Source organism: Tupaia chinensis, unplaced genomic scaffold (genome assembly GCF_000334495.1).
Source record: "Tupaia chinensis unplaced genomic scaffold, TupChi_1.0 Scaffold000355_1, whole genome shotgun sequence".
NCBI lineage: Eukaryota > Metazoa > Chordata > Mammalia > Scandentia > Tupaiidae > Tupaia > Tupaia belangeri.
In genome coordinates, this window is record NW_006159850.1 from 1,523,857 (window position 1) to 1,541,141 (window position 17,285).

General features: G+C 59.6%; 1 protein-coding gene across 1 annotated transcript in view; it reads left to right on the forward strand.

Annotated features, from left to right (window-relative positions):
* The window catches only part of KLHDC4 (kelch domain containing 4), a gene marked incomplete at its 5' end in the record, with an annotated part of 25,342 nt that overhangs the window by 4,181 nt on the left and 3,876 nt on the right, over positions 1-17,285 (forward strand). The window contains 6 exon segments of the mRNA XM_014589361.1: positions 1,162-1,260; positions 4,051-4,187; positions 7,598-7,690; positions 9,876-10,035; positions 16,400-16,475; positions 16,926-17,134. Coding sequence (XP_014444847.1) covers positions 1,162-1,260; positions 4,051-4,187; positions 7,598-7,690; positions 9,876-10,035; positions 16,400-16,475; positions 16,926-17,134 — 774 coding nt within the window.

A 17,285-nucleotide genomic window follows, 5' to 3' on the forward strand; every position in this document is an offset into this window, starting at 1 on the left:
GCCCCCCCCCGCCGCCTGCGGGAGGCGCACCGGCTGCCGCTGCACATGTGCGTGCGTGTTGCCCCCTCGCTGCGGGCTCTCGGGCCACACGTGGTCTTCAAAGGTCCGAGTGGGGTGGGCTGGGAAGTCGTAGGGCTCCGTTTATTTTTCAGCAGGCCGAGGAGAACTGTGTCCGGGGTTTTCAAAAGTTCATGGACAATGTACCTGTTGAGAATCACTGCGGTTTTCAAAACTTTTCCACCAGAGTAAACTCGTGCTTTAACTTGGTTTTCACAAACCATTCGAGGTGTCCTCGTGTGTGAAACGGTTATGAAGCCTGAGTCCTAACCCCCCAGCCTGCCAGGAGCCCTGTGACTCCCTCTTCCATCTCCTGGGAATTCTTACAGACTTAAAAACTGTACTTGAATTAGGAAATGATGAATCCTTTTTTTTTTTTTGCAGAGAGCACAAGCGCTCGTGGTGGGGAGGGCTGTGACAAAAGCATCCCCGGGGGCCACACGGACTCCCCTCCCTACTCCTCCATCCTGTTGAGACTTGGATGCCACGTGTTTCTTTTTTTTTTTTTTTTTTTTTTTTATGGTTTTTTTTTTTTTTTTTTTTTTGAGAGGTTTTTGCTGTAGGGCCCATGTGCTCACCAGAAAGACAGAGAGACAGACAGAAAGCCGAGAAATCACCCCCCAAGGGGGATGGCCACACCACAATCCCTTCTCCTCCATTCTCCTCTCAGGATCTTGGGCACGCATGCACATGCGCCCAGTGTTGAGTTTAAGCCACCGGGTCCGGGACGCGAACTGAGGTCAACTACATAGGAGTCCAGCGACATAGCCATTATGCCGACTGCTGATTTTTTATTTATATATTTATTTATTGCACCATGTGGTTTTTAAGCTGCTGAGGCTGGGATTCAAACTTGTCAGCTCTGTGGGCCCTTGCTGGCCTGAGGGCGATGGATCTTACTGAGCGGCAAAGGCTCTCAGGACCTACGGGTTAATAGGCATGGTGGGCACTTACCTGTGTGGTCCCCTGAGGGCCCCGGGGGGGCCACACAGCCTTCATGGTGGACGCCATTGCCTGGGGAGCCAGTTTCCCGGGGGTTCTGACGATGAGATGTCACCTGCCTGGGGGTGTGTCACTTAGGGCAGTGGTGTCCTCTTCGCACAGACGTTGCTGTACAATGAGCTCTACGTGTACAACGTCAGGAGGGACACGTGGACGCGGGTCGACATCCCCGGACCTCCTCCGAGGCGATGCGCTCACCAGGTACTGTCAGCAGACGCGACCTTCTCCCCCGGTGTGAGAGTCGGGGACCACTGTGTGCCCGGCACGGGCCGCCTGGTGCGGGTCGTCCAGCCCTGCCGTTTCCGACCTGCCCTCCTCGCTAAGCTCAGCACCTCTGTGCCACCCTGTGAGGGGGTGAGCAAGGAGCCTGGAGTCTGCTCCATGTTGGGGTTGCTGCTCCTGGACCCAGACGCTGGCCCTGACGCCCGCCCCCTCTCTGGGTGAGAAGTCCTGGGGCCCAAGGCCTGGGCTGGATGGTGGCAATGGAAGAACGGTGTCTGGGAGAGGCACAGACAGGAGCGACAGTGGTTTCCGAATGAGCCGAGGCACGTGGAGGGACACAGAGCAGCTCGGTTCTGTTCACACAGCCTGGTCCTGACTGTCCCCTGAGCTCCGGGACAGTGGGCACCTTGTCCTGTACTCACCATGCAGAGGTCCTGAGGATGGTCAGCTCACTCCGGGATAGAGCTGGCTGAGTGTGGGCTCCCAGCGTGGGAAGGCTCCTCATGTCAAGCTGCCATGGCCCTTCAAACAGTGCCTGGCCGTATTTGTCCCCTTGTTCTGACCCTCTGCTGAGAAGTGGCCCCTGAGCTGAAGGTGGGCCCGAGGGCAGGGCTGGTCTGTGCTGACGTGGCCTCCACAGACGTAGGCGCGGCACCAGAGGCTTCCCTGGGGTAAAGGGGGTGCTCTTCCCTGCTGGTTTCCAGGTAAGGTCGCCCATGCTCACACGTGGCAGACACGCGATCTTAGTAGGCCAGCTCCTGCTCCAGGTTTGGGGCAGGAGCTGTGGGTTCCGGCCAGGCCTCCAGGCTCAGGCCAGGTCCCTCTTGCGGCGAGGGCTCCCAGTCTCCTGGATGCTCCTCGGGGGCGCAGGGAGCAGGCGGGAGCAGGCTGGTCTTGCCCAAGTCTGAGGCGGGCACTGGGCCGCAGCTGCGCGTATTTCACTCCATTTTAATCAGGGTCTCGCCTGCACTCCTGAAAGCTCACTGTTGGGAGAGCCTTGACGATTCCAGTTCAGCGCTTAATACTCGGGCAGAGTGTGGGCAGCTCTCTCATGGACGTGCCCCGCGCAGGCTGGATTTAGCAACCTTTGGCCTCTCAACCTCCATGGGACAAGAGGAGTGGCATGGGGAGTCAGGGAGGCAGGAGACGGCGCTGTCATCAGGTCTCCTGCCTGGAGGCCGTCAGGGTTTGAGTTCTGCACCTAGCTCTGGGCTGTGGGAGGTTTTACTGTGGGCCAGTTTGATGAGTGGGCACGGCAGTCTGTAATCAGTAGGGGCACCCCCTTTATCGCTTTCTCCTGGGTCCTGCAGCCATGGGTGACGCTTACTCTAGCAGTAATCCTAGAGTTCAGTTGGCTTTTTTAAAAATGAATGCAGCTCTGAGAGAAAGTGAATGGGCCTTGTTTCTTTTTCTAATTACTATTTGTTTTATTGGTGTTTTGTTTGCTGTAGCACACATGCATTCGACAGAGAAAGAGCAAGAGGGAAGGTGTGACAGCCAGCCACCAGGTCCGGGACTCAAACTGTGGTCAGCCACGTGGGAGTCCAGCACCTTAACCACTACGCCACCTGCCGAGTGCGGGCCCTGGGGTCTCATTTCTGTTGTCTGTGAGCCTCAATGATTGTGGAGGCTTCGGTGCTTTTCTCTGGGGAGAATGGGAAGGAGCAGACAGCTCTTCTTCCACGGCCCGGGAAGGTGGGCAGGCGGAAGAAAGGGCGGGGGTCAGGCCTGCTCGCTTGCTGTCCGTTTCCCCGAGTCATAACTGGCTGAAATTCGATGCATTTTTTGTAAGAAAGAATTAGGTGGTTAAAAAATATGCCAATGTGTCCTTACTGGCCTAGTGCATTAACGAGCAGTAGTTGTCGGGGAAGGTCTTCATCTGGAAGGCTATTTTCAGAGTGTCGCACTGCCGGTCAGCCACGTGGGAGTCCAGCACCTTAACCACTACGCCACCTGCCGAGTGCGGGCCCTGGGGTCTCATTTCTGTTGTCTGTGAGCCTCAATGATTGTGGAGGCTTCGGTGCTTTTCTCTGGGGAGAATGGGAAGGAGCAGACAGCTCTTCTTCCACGGCCCGGGAAGGTGGGCAGGCGGAAGAAAGGGCGGGGGTCAGGCCTGCTCGCTTGCTGTCCGTTTCCCCGAGTCATAACTGGCTGAAATTCGATGCATTTTTTGTAAGAAAGAATTAGGTGGTTAAAAAATATGCCAATGTGTCCTTACTGGCCTAGTGCATTAACGAGCAGTAGTTGTCGGGGAAGGTCTTCATCTGGAAGGCTATTTTCAGAGTGTCGCACTGCCTGTGTGTTTCACTCGTAAGGGCCGTGTTAGGGGTTCTGAGTTTCCTGTGTAACACGTAAGGGCAGGTTCAGCACCTGGGGGCGGGGTCACCGAGGGGAGGCAGACTGCTCTCTCAGGGGTATTCCGTACAGAACAGCCTTGTAGCCTGGTGTAGCCTCTCCCTCTGCCTCCCTGTCGAGCGCACGTGCCCTCTGGCAGAGAAGAAAATACTCTGTGACTAGGGTTGGTTTATTTGAAGTGACTGTCTACCTTCGTGGGCGTAGGTGCCAAAATACAAGAGCAAGTTCATTTTGCAACCTCGGAGTAGCTTGAGTTTCTCAGTGAGGACAGTGTGCCCTCCGAGTCTTTTCTGGAACCTCGCAGAGTCAGGTGGAGACGGGTTGAGGGTGGGGGTGGCTGCGTCTGTGTGCAGCGAAGACCGGGTGGCCTAGGCGCCAGTGGCCGGGCCCTGACTGTCCCCCCTCTCTCCACAGGCCGTGGTGGTGCCTCAGGGCGGCGGACAGCTGTGGATCTTTGGAGGGGAGTTTGCGGCTCCCAGCGGAGAGCAGTTCTACCACTACAGGGACCTCTGGGTCCTGCACCTGACCACCAGGACCTGGGTGCAAGTCAAGTAAGTGGCGGCTGCGGGGACGGGGCCGGCCTCGCCGAGTGCAGGCGATCTGCTCATCTTTCCTCTGGGTGCTGCCGGCCTCCTGGCTTGGCGAGGGCCCTGCTGGGACCGGTCCACGGGGGTGATCTCTCCCTTCCTGTCCATGCCCCTCGTTGCGTTTGGGTGTGTCTCTGCCGCTCACCCCCTCGGAGGCAGCTGGCTCTGGGTGGAACTGACCCCTGGAGATCTGTTTGCTGACGGGGGTGTGGTGGGGCTGGAGGGAGGGGGACGGAGCAGCTTGGGCAGCCCTGTCAGGGAGCCAGCTCGGGCCTGTCGGCGCACAGCCGGGCGTCTGAGCACACGTGCCATGTGTCTCGGGGTCAGTGCAGCAGGTCTCGTGGGACAGACAGACACCGTGTTGGTGTTTAAGTCCCCTGAGAGAAGGCGCTCCATGGAAGGGCAGCTTAAAGGCAGAGCAGTTAGCCTCACCCTCTTAGGGCGTGTGAACCGTCGTCACCCTGCCTCTGCCCCAGCCACGAGCCATGTTCCTCTGGATGAGACAGGCCACCGTGTGGAGCCCTCAGACCCTCGGTCTTTCTAGTGGGCAGTGGCTCTCACTGGAGACGCTGTGATGACGTGACAGTGAGCCTTCAGGTGCAGAGGCCGGGCCGGCCAGGCTCGAGGCCCGCAGTGCCGACAGCCCAGGAGTGTGCTGCACACGCGGGGTGCAGGCGGGGGTGGGGACAGCGGTGTGAGTCGAGCTGGTCCAGGGGCCCTGGCACGCTGTGGGTTACTGTGAGGGGCTCTGCCTGCATGACACGCTGAGCCACTGACGGTCTGGGCTTTGCAGGGTCGGTAACCTGTGTCGTAGGCGTCTGTTCCTAGGAAACAGGGCTGCACGGTTGGCGCGGGTGCCTCAGAGTGGCCCCGTGCCATCTTCCTGCAGCCCGGTAGTGGTGGCCCTGTCACCACAGTGCATGAGACCAGCCGCGGGTGACTCATGACACTCTTGATGCTTGAGGTAGTTGTTTTTTTTGTGTTTTTTTTTTTTTTAAAGAATAATTAATTTTTTAAAAGAATCATTAATTTACTTTTATTTATTCATTTGTTTTAATTTAACCGGAGAGATGGAGAGAGAGGGAAAGCGAGAAAGTACATCAGGTCTGGGACTCGAACTTGATTGGGCTTGTGGGAGTGCCAGCACTTAACCACCTCGCCACCTCCCAGCCCCCGAGGCAGCTGTCTTAAGTCAGGAACATCACTAAAGGCAGCTTGTTGTAACTGTTGCATACGTTCCGAGCGGAGCATGCGGCCTTTCAGAGAGCTGTTGCCAGGCTGTGAGGTGCCCTTTACCCCGGGGCTCTCGAGAGCGGAGTGGGCAGCCGAGGCAGACGCCGGCTGTCGGCTCTCCCCTCTCCCCTGTCGTCCGAGCCTCTGTCCGTGGGGCCACTCTGCATGGCGATTCTTGTTCTGCTCAGCCGAAGAAGCCTCGTGAGATGCAGCTTCAGAGCCCGGGTGCGGCAGCTCTCGCGTGTCTGGGTCCTGGGCACATCTGAGGGCTGCAGCCTCTGGAGGCAGGGCTGGAGTTGGAGTGGAGGCCTATGCTCAGCCCTGCGTCCTGTGTGCCAGAAGACCTCCCACGAACGGCGTGCCTGTGGTTCGGAGGTGCCTTATTTGAGCCTCGTCCATGTGTGTCTCGGCGATGGTCTGCCTCCCCACCTCTGTCTCCCGCCCTGCCATCAGCTCATGAGCCCAGCTCGTCATGCGCTGGTGCCCCGCCACGCGGCCGCAGCCCTCCCTCATGTCCTCCGCGCTGCCTGGGGCTGACGGCTGGACCAGCAGGGTCCTCAGTCCTCATCTGCTCCGTCGGCCTTGGGTCTTTAGCAGCTGAGACCTGTCGGCGCTGCGTTTGCTGCTCACAGCTGTCCCAGCGGGGGACCACTGCCTCAATCAGCGGCAGGGCGTGCTCCAGGGAGTGCGTAGCCTTTGCTGGCGTGGCTTGGTGGAGCCGTGGCGTGCAGGTAGACTGAGTGGGAAGGTGTTGCTGGAGTCTGGGTGGGTACAGGGTGGGGTTTTGACTCAGAGCCACTCCTCATAACTGGAGTTGGCCATTAGTCCACTGGCTTCATGGCCACCACGGGGAGAGGGCTGCCAACTGGGTCTGAAAGAAGAGGTAAAGAGGTTCAGCCAACCGGGCGCATGTGCGTGCGTGCCCAAGATCCCGAGAGGAGAATGGAGGAGAAGGGATTGCGGCGTGACCATCCCCCCTGGGGGTGATTTCTCGCTTTCTGTCTCTATGTCTCTCTCTGTCTGTCTGGCGAGCGCACATGCCCTACAGTGAAAATCTCTACAAAAAAAACAAGAGGTTCAGCCAAGATGGAGGCTGGTCTGCTGTTGCTGGAGGAGGGTTCCTGGCCAGGTCTCGTGCTGAGCTGGTAGGGACTCGTGGTGCAGGCGCAGCATGAGTGGCAGCAGGAGGGTGGCCTGAGCCTGCGCTTCGTGGGCTGTGCCCGGTGCCCGCGTCCATGTTGTCTCCCACTCCAGCAGAGTCAGGTTCCTGCTGCGGGGTCCGAAGAGCAGAATAGCAGAATGCCGACTGCGGTTACCGCAGCGCCAGGCCTGGTGCAGGCACCGTCTGGAGAACTCAGTCCCTTTCTTGGCTTTTAAACAGGTTTTTCATGGGCAGGCTGGGCTCCCTCCCATCACCTGATTTTTTTCTTACAGGTGGGGAGAGCAAGCGGGAAAGCACCCAGTGCCTTCCTCCGTCTCCCTCGGGGGACTGTGGGCGCCCGTGTACACCTGCCTGGCATGGTTTTCAAGCTTCTGGGCCTGGGACTTGATTCATGAATTCGGCCATGTGGGATGCCACTGCCTTAACCTGTTGGCCCCCAACCTTTTTATTTTTTAGTGGTGTATTTTATCTTGATGAGGTCTAATTTATCATGTTCTATTTAAGACAGTTTTTTTGTGGGGGAGAGATTTTGCTTACAGGGACACTTGTGTTCGCTGGAGAGACAAAAGGTGAAAATTCGCCTCCTGGGGGGTATGTGGCCACGCCATAACCTCTTCTCCGCCATTCTCCTATTCCACACATGTGCCCAGTGTGAGCTGTGAGTTACCACGTTGGGACTCAAACCAGTTGACTCTGTGGGAGTCCAGCGCCATAACTATTAACCATCTGCTGGTCCTCTACCTAAGACGTTTTTATAAGCTCTAAGACCGTGGAGATGCCCTCCTATTTTATTACGGAAGATGGTTTCATAGCAGTAGCCAGACTGTCCAGACGGTTTTCGGCTTGCCGATCAAATTAAATGGCGTTTAGAAAGTCCTTACGAAATAGAAATCGTGTAAAACCTTCTGTTTTTGTTTTTGTTTTCCTAAAGCAAATAGAAACAAGTGACTTCTTTAGCTTTTTTTCCTTCTGTATGCAGAGCAACTGGAGGTCCTTCGGGTCGGAGTGGACATCGGATGGTGGCCTGGAAGAGACGCTTAATCCTTTTCGGTGGCTTTCATGAGAGCACAAGGTTGGTTTCCTTCTTGAAGCAGTAAGGGTCAGGGTCTTTCTGGTAAGACCTTCGCACGTGTGGAAAAGGCCCCCTGTGTACCAGGCGGGGCCAGCCCTGCACAGAGCCCGCCGAATGCAGGCCTGCCTTGCAGCGCCCTCGCTGCGTCCAGTGACCTGTGCTTCCCGTCTGGACACCCCGCGGTGGGACAGGGCCCACGGTAAAGCCTTGCTCCAGGCTTGAGAACGGTGTGGCCCCTCCGATCTGAAGTAGGACTCAAGCTCCGACTGCTTCAGAACCCCCTGGGGGCTGTTGAAGCTTGCATTGCTCGGCTCCAACTCAGTTAAGGTTTCGGTTTTCATACACGAATAGAAGATTTTTCATTGATTTCATTAATTGGGAAAAGGAGACCCAAATCTAGAGAGCTTTCTCCAAGGGCGGGGGATTTTGAGTGCAGTTCAAATGAAGTGTGGAGCAGTTGCCTATCTTCGGAGTGGTCGCGGACCATGCAGGTGCTCTGCTCCTGGCCTGCCGGGCTTGCCAGGTGTGTCTGCTCAGCCCGCCCGAGACCAAGCCGCTGGCAGGCAGTCACCCTGTTGGATGAGGCCCAGGCACGCAGCTGAGGCCCGGGTCGGCAGCTTGCTCTCTGGCAGGGACTGCCGTGCCAGCTCTGCTCTGCCCCCTAGGTCTGCCCCCTGTACATGTGTGCTGATGCCGCCTGTGGTGGGGAGAGCCTGGCCTTCAGAAAACACGGACCTGGGACCAGCAAATGGCGTGGTCGCACGTTGCTGGACTCCCACATGGCCGACTGCTTCAAGTCCGGGACTCAGTGGCTTCAAACTCACACTGGGCGCATGTGCATGCATGCCCCAGATTCCAGGAGGAGAACAGAGAAGGGATTGTATGGCTCTTTCTGTCTCTCCAGTGAGTGCGTGCACTCTATAGCAAAAAATCTCTCCAAAAAAATAAAACATAAAAGTGCTCACCCTCACCCTCTGGTGAGCAGGTCAGCGTGGTCCACGGCACACACCCGACTCCCGGGTGTGCCGTGGGCTGACCCAGCACCTGCGGGGGCCGGACAGAGGGGCTGCAGCTCTTCCCCTCGCAGCTCATGGGATGTGAAGTGAATTGAGGTGTTCCCAGTTTGAAATTGGAACCAATTTAAAGTCAGAACGGGCTTTGACACTCTCTTTGTGCTTGGAGCTCAGAAGGCGTTCTGGAGAAACGGGGAGAGGAAGGCGCTAGAGCAGAGTTGTCCGTGTCCGCGTCAGACAGCTCGGGCCGGCCTAAACCCTAGGCTTCCGACATGCCGCGCAGAGTAGGGCCCTGCGCTGAGGCCTGGTGGCGTGGAGGAGGCCCCTGCTCCCCGCACAGGTGCTCCCTCCTTGCACAGTCCCAGCGGCGGCGTCCTTGAGGCAGGGGCACGGGGTGAGAGCTGGCAGCTGGTAGCTGGCCATGGCCACCACAGCGAGGGTACACCATGCTTTGGAGTGGCAGACTTGTGTCACCAGGGGGCACGGCACGGTTGCCTGGACCCAGGCCGACCGTGCGCCTCCCCCCATCGTCTCTCCAAGGCGCTGCGCTCTGTCCTGTCTGCAGAGCTGGGGAGTGGCTGTGCTCTGGGATGGTGGTCCCGTGGAAGTCCCGCGTCGGGACCAGCTTCTCGGTGCACCTCCAGGGCACTCCCTCACAGCTCCAGCAAGGCTGCTGCCTCCCCGCCTACAGCCTTGTTCCCCTTCGCAGGCCCCCACTGCATCTGAGTCCTCCGGCCCCAAGTCCCAGGGGCTCCGAGCAGGGGGCCAGGTCCCGTGGAGGTGCAGCCCCGTCCCCCCGGCTGTCTGTGCTGCCGTCTGGGTCCCAGCGCTACCACCAGCCTCGAAGGCACTCCTTCAGTCGCCTTCGGGACTGTCCTCCGTCCGATCCGGTCTGGCTCTGGTTCTCGCCTTGCTGACGTTTCCGATCTGACGAGGCCATGACAACCCACTGCCCGCCTCCCAGTCTCGAGCCTCGGAGCTCGGCGTGAGCGTTCGCAAGGGTACGATGCTGTCACTAGGAGGTGCGCCGACTCGCGTGTGCTCGCGGTCCTCCCCGCGGGTGCAGGTGACTTAGTGAAGGTGGCAGAAAGTGTCCCTGTGGTTTGCTGGGTGTTGATCTGCGTTGTCGCTGCTGTTGTGGTGCTGACCGAGCTGTGGGGCCCTCCTGGCAGGGACTATGTCTACTACAACGACGTGTACGCCTTCGACCTGGACACCTACACGTGGAGCAAGCTGTCCCCGTCAGGGACCGGACCCTCCCCCAGGTCCGGCTGCCAGATGTCCGTCACGCCGCAGGGCAGCATAGCCATCTATGGGGGCTACTCGAAGCAGGTGAGGCCTGGGCGTGGGGGGCGGAGGGCCTCGGATTCTCTCCCCTCAGTTTCTTCCCAGCAGACCTTCCGAGGGACGTCACACGTTAGCGTCATAGACGGTTCTGCGCTGAGTTAGAAACGGCCTAAGGTGAACAGACTAAGGTTTGCGAAGGCCTGTGACGTCCCTCTGCATGCGGGTGACCTGTTTACGGTCGTCCCCGACTCGGACTCCGCTGCACCTGCCACGCCCCGTCCCACCACGCGGGCTGTAGCGAGACGCCCTTCTCCGCTCTGCTGCTGTCTGCAGACACATGCCCAGAGCCTCGTGACACTCATGGGGGGGAGCCCCAGGGAGGGCACCATTCATGAGGGAGCCCACGGGGGTTACTGTCACAGGGGAACTCCACCCAGGACACCACTCACGCACACTCCACGGTAGCTCATGAGGGTTCCTCTGGCCCATCCCTCCCTACATGTTGCCGACTTGTGTTTTTGTGAATCTTAGGGGTATGAAATGTTAGCTTTGTAGGCATTCTTAAGTCATTTTTATCTTCAAGACTTTTTTGTTTAAAGAATTATTTAACTATTTATCTTATTTTAATTTGGCTAGATAGGGGTGGACAGAGAGAGAGAAGGAAAGTGAGAAAGCAAGCCACCAGGTCTGGGACTCGAACCACGGTCAGCCATGTGGGAGTCCAGCTCCTTAACCACCCTGCCACCTGCTGGCCCCACCTTCAAGTGTTTTAAACACGTGGCTAATAGGTTTCTGGCGAACCTCCCACGCTCCGCCTGGGTCCCGCGCCCTTCTCACTGTGCTTGCTGGGTTGCGTGCAGCCCTCCTGCCCCTCCTGCTCTGCCACTGCCCTTTGTGGGTGCTGCTGTTCCGAGAAGGGAGACCCCGTGCCCGCTCGGCTAAGCGCGTGCATCGGGTCGAGGTCAGTGTGCCCAGTGATGTGCTCACGCCTAGTGTGTGCCTGCTGCCCTGGCACCCAGACCCCCGTCCAGCCAGGCCCTCCCCAGAGGCAGCGCCGTTCCGTATGGCCTTTGGGGCGTAGTGCTGCCATGTGCCCAAGCTGGCCGCCGGGCGACGCCGTGTTTCCTCGATGACCGACTTAAATGAGCATGTCTGAGACTCAGCCGAGCTGTGCACTGTGCGCTGGGTGCCGGCCGCCCTCCCGATGCTGAGCCAGCCTGTGAGCCACTGTGCCGTGGTCCAGGTCTTTGTCGTCCTTCAAGGGACCCCAGCTGTGCCAGCCCTGCCTCCTGGGCAGGGCCGTTGGGAGGTGCCTGTTTGGTCAGACGGTCAGACCTCCCTAGTGTCTGCACCTGAGCTGTCTTATCAGCATGCGCTGCCCTGGCTGCCCCATGAGCTGGTGTGGGATTTTGCTTTCAGCCCTCCTGGGGGACGTGCCGCGCTCGCTGGGCTTTGGTCCTGTCTCTCTGATGACTGCCGAGGTGGGTGTGCGGACTTCTCAGGGATCCGCCGTCTTCCCCGAAACGTGTTGTATTTTGCTCTTTATTTATTTTTTCTTCAGGTTTTGATCGTAGTGTGTGTGAGCTCATGAAGAAGAGGGGTGAGAACTCGCCGGGGGAATGGCCTTGCTGCAGTCTGTTCTCTGTCCTCCTGGCAGGATTTTGGCCATGCACACTCGCGTGCCTGGCATTTTTCAAGCCACTGGGTCCAGGCCTCGTCCTGTGGTCAGCCATGTGGAAGTCCAGCGCCTTTACCAGTGGCCCTCTTTTGCTTTGTTTGTTTTTGGAGAGGTTTTTGCTATAGGACATGTGTACTTGCCAGAAAGAGAGACAGAGAGATAGAAAGCAAGAAATCACCCCCCAGGAGGGATAGTCACACCACAGTCCCTCCTCTGTTCTCCTCTCGCACACACGCCCGGAGTGAGTTTAAGCCACCGGGTCCGAGACTTGAACAGCAGTCGACCACGTGGGAGTCCAGTAACATAGCCATTACGCCACCTGCTGGGCCCACTATTTTTTTCTTTTGAGAGAGGGAGGACTCAGCAGATAGTGTAATGGTTACATCATTGGACTCCCCGAGCCCCGGACCCGGAAGTTTAAAAGTCATGCCGTGCACATGTGCCCAAAATCCTGAGAGGAGAATGGAGGGAAGAAATTGTGGTATGGCCTTCCCCTCGGGCACTGATTTTTTACTTTCTGTCTCTTAGTCTCTGTGTCTCTGGCAAGTGCATGCGCCCTATAGTGAAAAATCTCTTTAAAAAGGGGGGGAGGGGTAGATACAGCAGGGTCTCAGCGGAGTGTCATGCCCTTGTCCTCACCCCTGTGCTCCCAGCCTGCTGGGGTCATGGGTGTGTGTGCACCCGCATGTCCAAGCTGGCCTAAGAGCTGAGCCCTAACCTCCCGCGTGGCCCCTAGCCCTGCCCACGTGTTGGGGGCTGTCCCCAGCGGCCTGCGTCTCCTCACCGGGTGTGGAGCTTGCTGCTGCGCGTGTGTGAGCTCCGCTCCCGCTGCCGTGCATCGCCACCCAGGCCCAGCGCGAGCGCGGTGGCTGTAGTTGGAGTCAGCCTCTGCATGTCTGCTTCTGCACCCCCTCTTTAGAAAAAGGGGGGAGACAAAAACCCTTATGGGAGTTACGATTAGGGCTGCTCTAAACCCACAGAGGAGTGGGGATGGGATCTGATGTTGTGAGTGGGCATATCTTGGGCTGGTGGCGGTCTGGCCAACCGCTCCTGACGTGTCGCCTGTCCTTCCTCTGCTTCTCCGCTTTGCGGGCAGGGCAGCCAGGGCCAGGACCCTGGCAGTGCGTGCCTCCAGGGCATGGCGTTCAGTGACCCACCATCAGAACTGGGCTAGCTGTTGGTCTTTCCCGTCTGTGCTAGTCTGTTCTACAGAGTTCTTGGCATGAGCGATGCGCAGTTGTTCACATGCGGTTCGGTGTTTGCTGAGGTGTGATCACAGTTTTCTCCAGTGTGATTTCTAAGCCACCAGGTCTGGGACTTGAACTGTTCTGCTTTGCCTTGTGGGTCCCAGTGCCTCCACACCACCTGCTGGCCCAAAGTTGGGCCAATTTTAGATTTTTTTGAATCTGTGTATTTATGGTTATACATTTCCTTCTAGAAACTGCTTCAACTATATTTTACAAATTTTATCAATGAATTAGGAATATTCGTTTGGGGGCCAGCACGTGGTGTGGTGGTTAAGGAGCTTGGGTCTCCACGTGGCTGGCCATGGTGTGAGTACCAGACCCAGTGGCTCAAAACTTGTGCCCAAAATCTCAGGAGTGGAGAGAAGGGGTGGCCACATGGCCATCCTCCCAGGGGCAGATTTCTCACTTTCCCTCTCACTATGCCCCGTAGCAAAAACCTAACAAAAAACATCAAAATACACGCGCAGTTCGGGTTCCTCTGGTTTCTTTGAACCATGGACTGCTGGAGCGTATGTGGTTCGCGCTCCGCTCCCGTCTCGTTGCCGACTGCACTGACAGACGCGCGCTCACTGTGTGACGTCGCAGCCCTGCCTGTGCTGCTGCGCGGAAGCACGGCGGCTCCGTGGGGTCGCCTTGTTGCCCACAGCCCTGCTGGAGGCCGACCGACCTGGGCACTCCCCTGCACTGCCCTTGGATTTTCTGTGCTTGTGTTACCGAGGTGTCACCGAGGTGTGTGCGTGCCCTTTCCGGTCCGACACCGTCCTGGCTTTTCTCGCCCTGCCGAGCAGTGTTGCAGATGGGGCTCCCGTTCGTCATCAGGCTCCCTGGGCCTGCGTAGGCCGTCCTCATGTGTCTGGAGGAAGCCAGAAGGACGCCGCACTGCCCCAGGCCTGGTTACGGGCCCCTTCCTGCGGTGGGTTGACTGTGACGCGGCCCCTTAGCCCTTGTACCCCCGCGGCTAGCGGCCGTGCAGCCATAGGAGAGTGACCTGGACCTGTTTTCTCGGCCTCTCTGGTGCCCTCGGTTCGCTCTTTACGGCCGAGTTCGGCGTGTCTTGTGCTGTCCCCGAGTGTGCCTGCGAGGTGTGGCTTCGAGCCCTCCCGGCCAGGAGTGCAGTCGGCCGACCACGTGCACTCTCGAAGGGCGGTGACAGCAGGCACCGTGAGCGGCCACACCTGCGTGCTGTCACGAGAGGGCGGGGGAGGGTGTCGTGGGCCGTGGGCCCCAGAAAGACCTCCAGAGACGGAGGTGTGTGGGGGAGGACCTGCAGAGTGCCTTCGGGGAGGCCAGAACCGTGAGGACTGAGGGGTGGCTTGGAGGCGAGCTGAGCCCCTCCTGGGGCGTGGTGGCACCGCGGGGACTGCCCGAGTTTGGGGGTGCTCGCGGGCACAGGCTCTGCAGGGGGCAGGTGGGAGGCAGGGAGGGCGTGGGCATGGCCTGACCATGGGAGTCCTCGCTAGAAGCCTGAGGGAGGGCTGGCCCTGATGGTGCGGGCCCTTGCCATGAGCGGATGGAGGTGGTTGAAACCCCACTATTGGGAGCTGGCGACAGGCAGGTGTCACAGGAGGGGGTACGGGGGCTGGACTTCCCTCCTGCCCCCTCTCTGCGGCACCGGGGAGCACAGAGCACCTCAGCAGTTCAGTCCTGCAGGCCCGTCATGTGGCCAGGAAATGACACTGCGTCAGCAAGCGGTAGCTCAGTTTGGGTAGCCACAGAGGTTTCAAGCAATTAAGCCTGGAGGGCTCCCTGGAGGTAGTGGGTCCCATGGCAGCCCTGAGCCATTCTTGCTTTGTTGGTGGAGGTCACTTGTATCACATGGTTCTTTAGCAGTTGGATCACAAGGCCCAGTACCCGACAGGAAGTGTCCGCAGGTGCTGACGAGTGCAGGGATGACACAGCTGCCAGTCCCAGGTGTGTGGCTCTTGCAGCTTGGGTCTGGTTCGCAGTCACCGGCACTCGGCCTGCGTGCGTCAGTGACCCGCGTCTCAGCCGGCTCCCATGGCCTGAGCCCCCGAGTGCCGGGCGCCCATGGCCCCGGGAGTGGGGTCAGCCTGCAGCAGCTGGCCAGCATGGACGGGAGTCTCCTGGGCAGCCTCTCGTTTCTGGGTGGGGCCGACGTGGGGAGCCTCGTTGACAGGCAGGTGGCGGTGGGACGAGGGCTGGGAAGGGTAAGCCTGTTAGGCAGAGACCACTTTAATCAAGTCGGCACGCAATTCTCACCAGCTGCTGCTCCCAGCCGGCTGCAGGACTTCGCTGCAGCCACACCAGATAATCCGAATCCACTTAGCTTGGCGGCCCCTTGCGCCAAGCCGTTGGCATTTGGAATTGCTGTGATGTGGGGATTTGCTGGCATTATGAGTGATTAGGCTCACGAGCGGTGTGTGGGAGTGGATGCAGGGAGTCGAGCAGGCGGCCTGTTGCCCAGAGTGGCAAAGGTGGCACAGCGCTCGGCCCTTCAGGTGCCTCCGTGCTGTCCGGACCGCGGGCAGCGGCCTCCTCTGGCCCGGGTGGCCCTCCCCGCCTCCCTCCTTAGGCGCCTGCTGGGGATGGTGGCCCTGCTGCTGCAGCACGACCTGTCTGGGTCTGGGGGGGCCCTAGTGCGTGGCGGCTGTTTGGCCCAGCTGGCCCGGCCTCCCTCTGTCGAAGGGAGTTTCACTGGGTGAGTGAAGTGGCTGCAGGACACAGGGACCCACATGGCATCCTCGCCCTCCTCATCACGTGTCGGCGCGTTGGGGTGAGCATGCGTGCTCCCTTTCCGACCTCCTAGAGGGAGAGGGAGGGTCGGAAAGGGGGAGTGGTAGCCCCAGGGTGAGAAACGGACCAACAGAGTGTGTTTGGGGGGACGGGTCAGCACCCGGGAGTCAGCGTGTGTCCTGGAGGAGACAGGAGGGGGCTGTGTTCCCGGGTCTCCCAAGCCTCTCACCTGGTCTGGTGACGAAAGACCAGTTAGCCCCTAGGGAGGGTGCCCCCTAAAACCTGACCACCCCCCTTGACCTCCAAGGGCCCCAAGGAGAGGGAAGGTGGAGACACCGCCCCAGCCTGGAGGCGCCCAGGGCACCAGAGCCACCCTCGCACGTCACCGCATGGACCATGGAGAAGTGCGGCTTCGGGGCCATGGTTGCTGCTGAGCGGCGATTCTGTTCCTGCCCAAGCCTGATCGTGTGCTTCGAAGGGTGGGGAGGGGATGGGGTGGCTGGAGTCTGGTGGCGGTTTCTGGCAGAGCCCAGCCGTGGGGGACAGGTGGCTACAGGAGCCACAGGGCGCTCCGATTTGAGAGGGCGGGGCTGCCCCAGTGTGGTCCAGGTCACCCGCTCCGTCCTTAGTACCGTGCTGTCGGGCGCTGCAGAATCAGGACTGAAGGCCCGTTTGGGCTCCGTGTGTTGGGGCTTGTCTTTGGGGCAGCCTCATCCCTCTACCCCTGTGCCCCGGACGGGGGCTGTGCCCGCAGTGCGACCCCGTGGTTCTCACTCAACTCCTTTTGCAGAGAGTCAAGAAAGACGTGGACAGGGGCACCCAGCACGCGGACATGTTCCTCCTGAGGCCGGAAGAGGGGCGAGAAGGTGCTGTGCCCACCCCACGGTCTGCCCTCCTCCCCGTGGCTGGGCATGGGCCGGCCACGAGCCCTGCAGCTGCCTGGGGCTGGCAGGACGCCCACGTGTACCGAGCTCCTGCCCTGACTCAGACAGGGCCTGCGGTGCCCCCGGGCTGCTCGGGCACACTGGGGCTTGGTCCTCAGCAGGCCTGCCCTCGGGGCCTGACCTCCCGCCCGGGAAGTGTCTCAGTTCTGTGGGGAAGCACACGCTGTCAGCCTGGGACCCTCCCGCACTGACGGGTGCAGGGCTCTGCTGACCAGGCTGCACGCGGCCTCCGGAGGGGGGGTGCCAGGGGTGATGGCCGCCGCCTGTGATTTCCTGCTGGAGGGGTGGGGTCTCAGGGCTGTGCCCACCGCCTTCGTGCTGCCAGTTGGTCCCTGGCATGCTTCTCCCCCTCACCCGAGTCTTTCTTAACAGGCAAGTGGGTGTGGACACGGATCAACCCGTCAGGGACTAAGCCCACCCCAAGGTCTGGCTTTTCGGTGGCTGTGGCCCCGAACCATCAGACACTGCTCTTTGGGGGGGTCCGTGATGAGGAAGAGGACGAGAGCCTGGAGGGAGACTTCTTCAATGACCTGTACTTCTACGACGCCACCAAGAACCGCTGGCACGTGGGGCAGCTGAAGGTAGCGTGGACTCTGCCTTCAGTGCGGCCCTGAGGGACCTGCCCCCACTCCCTGTGCCTGTGCTGCTCCCTGGGGAGCTGTCGGGCTGTGCACCAGGAGCCTGTCTGGGAGATGCCAACGCTGCAGCCTCTCCAGCCCCCCCCCCCCCCCC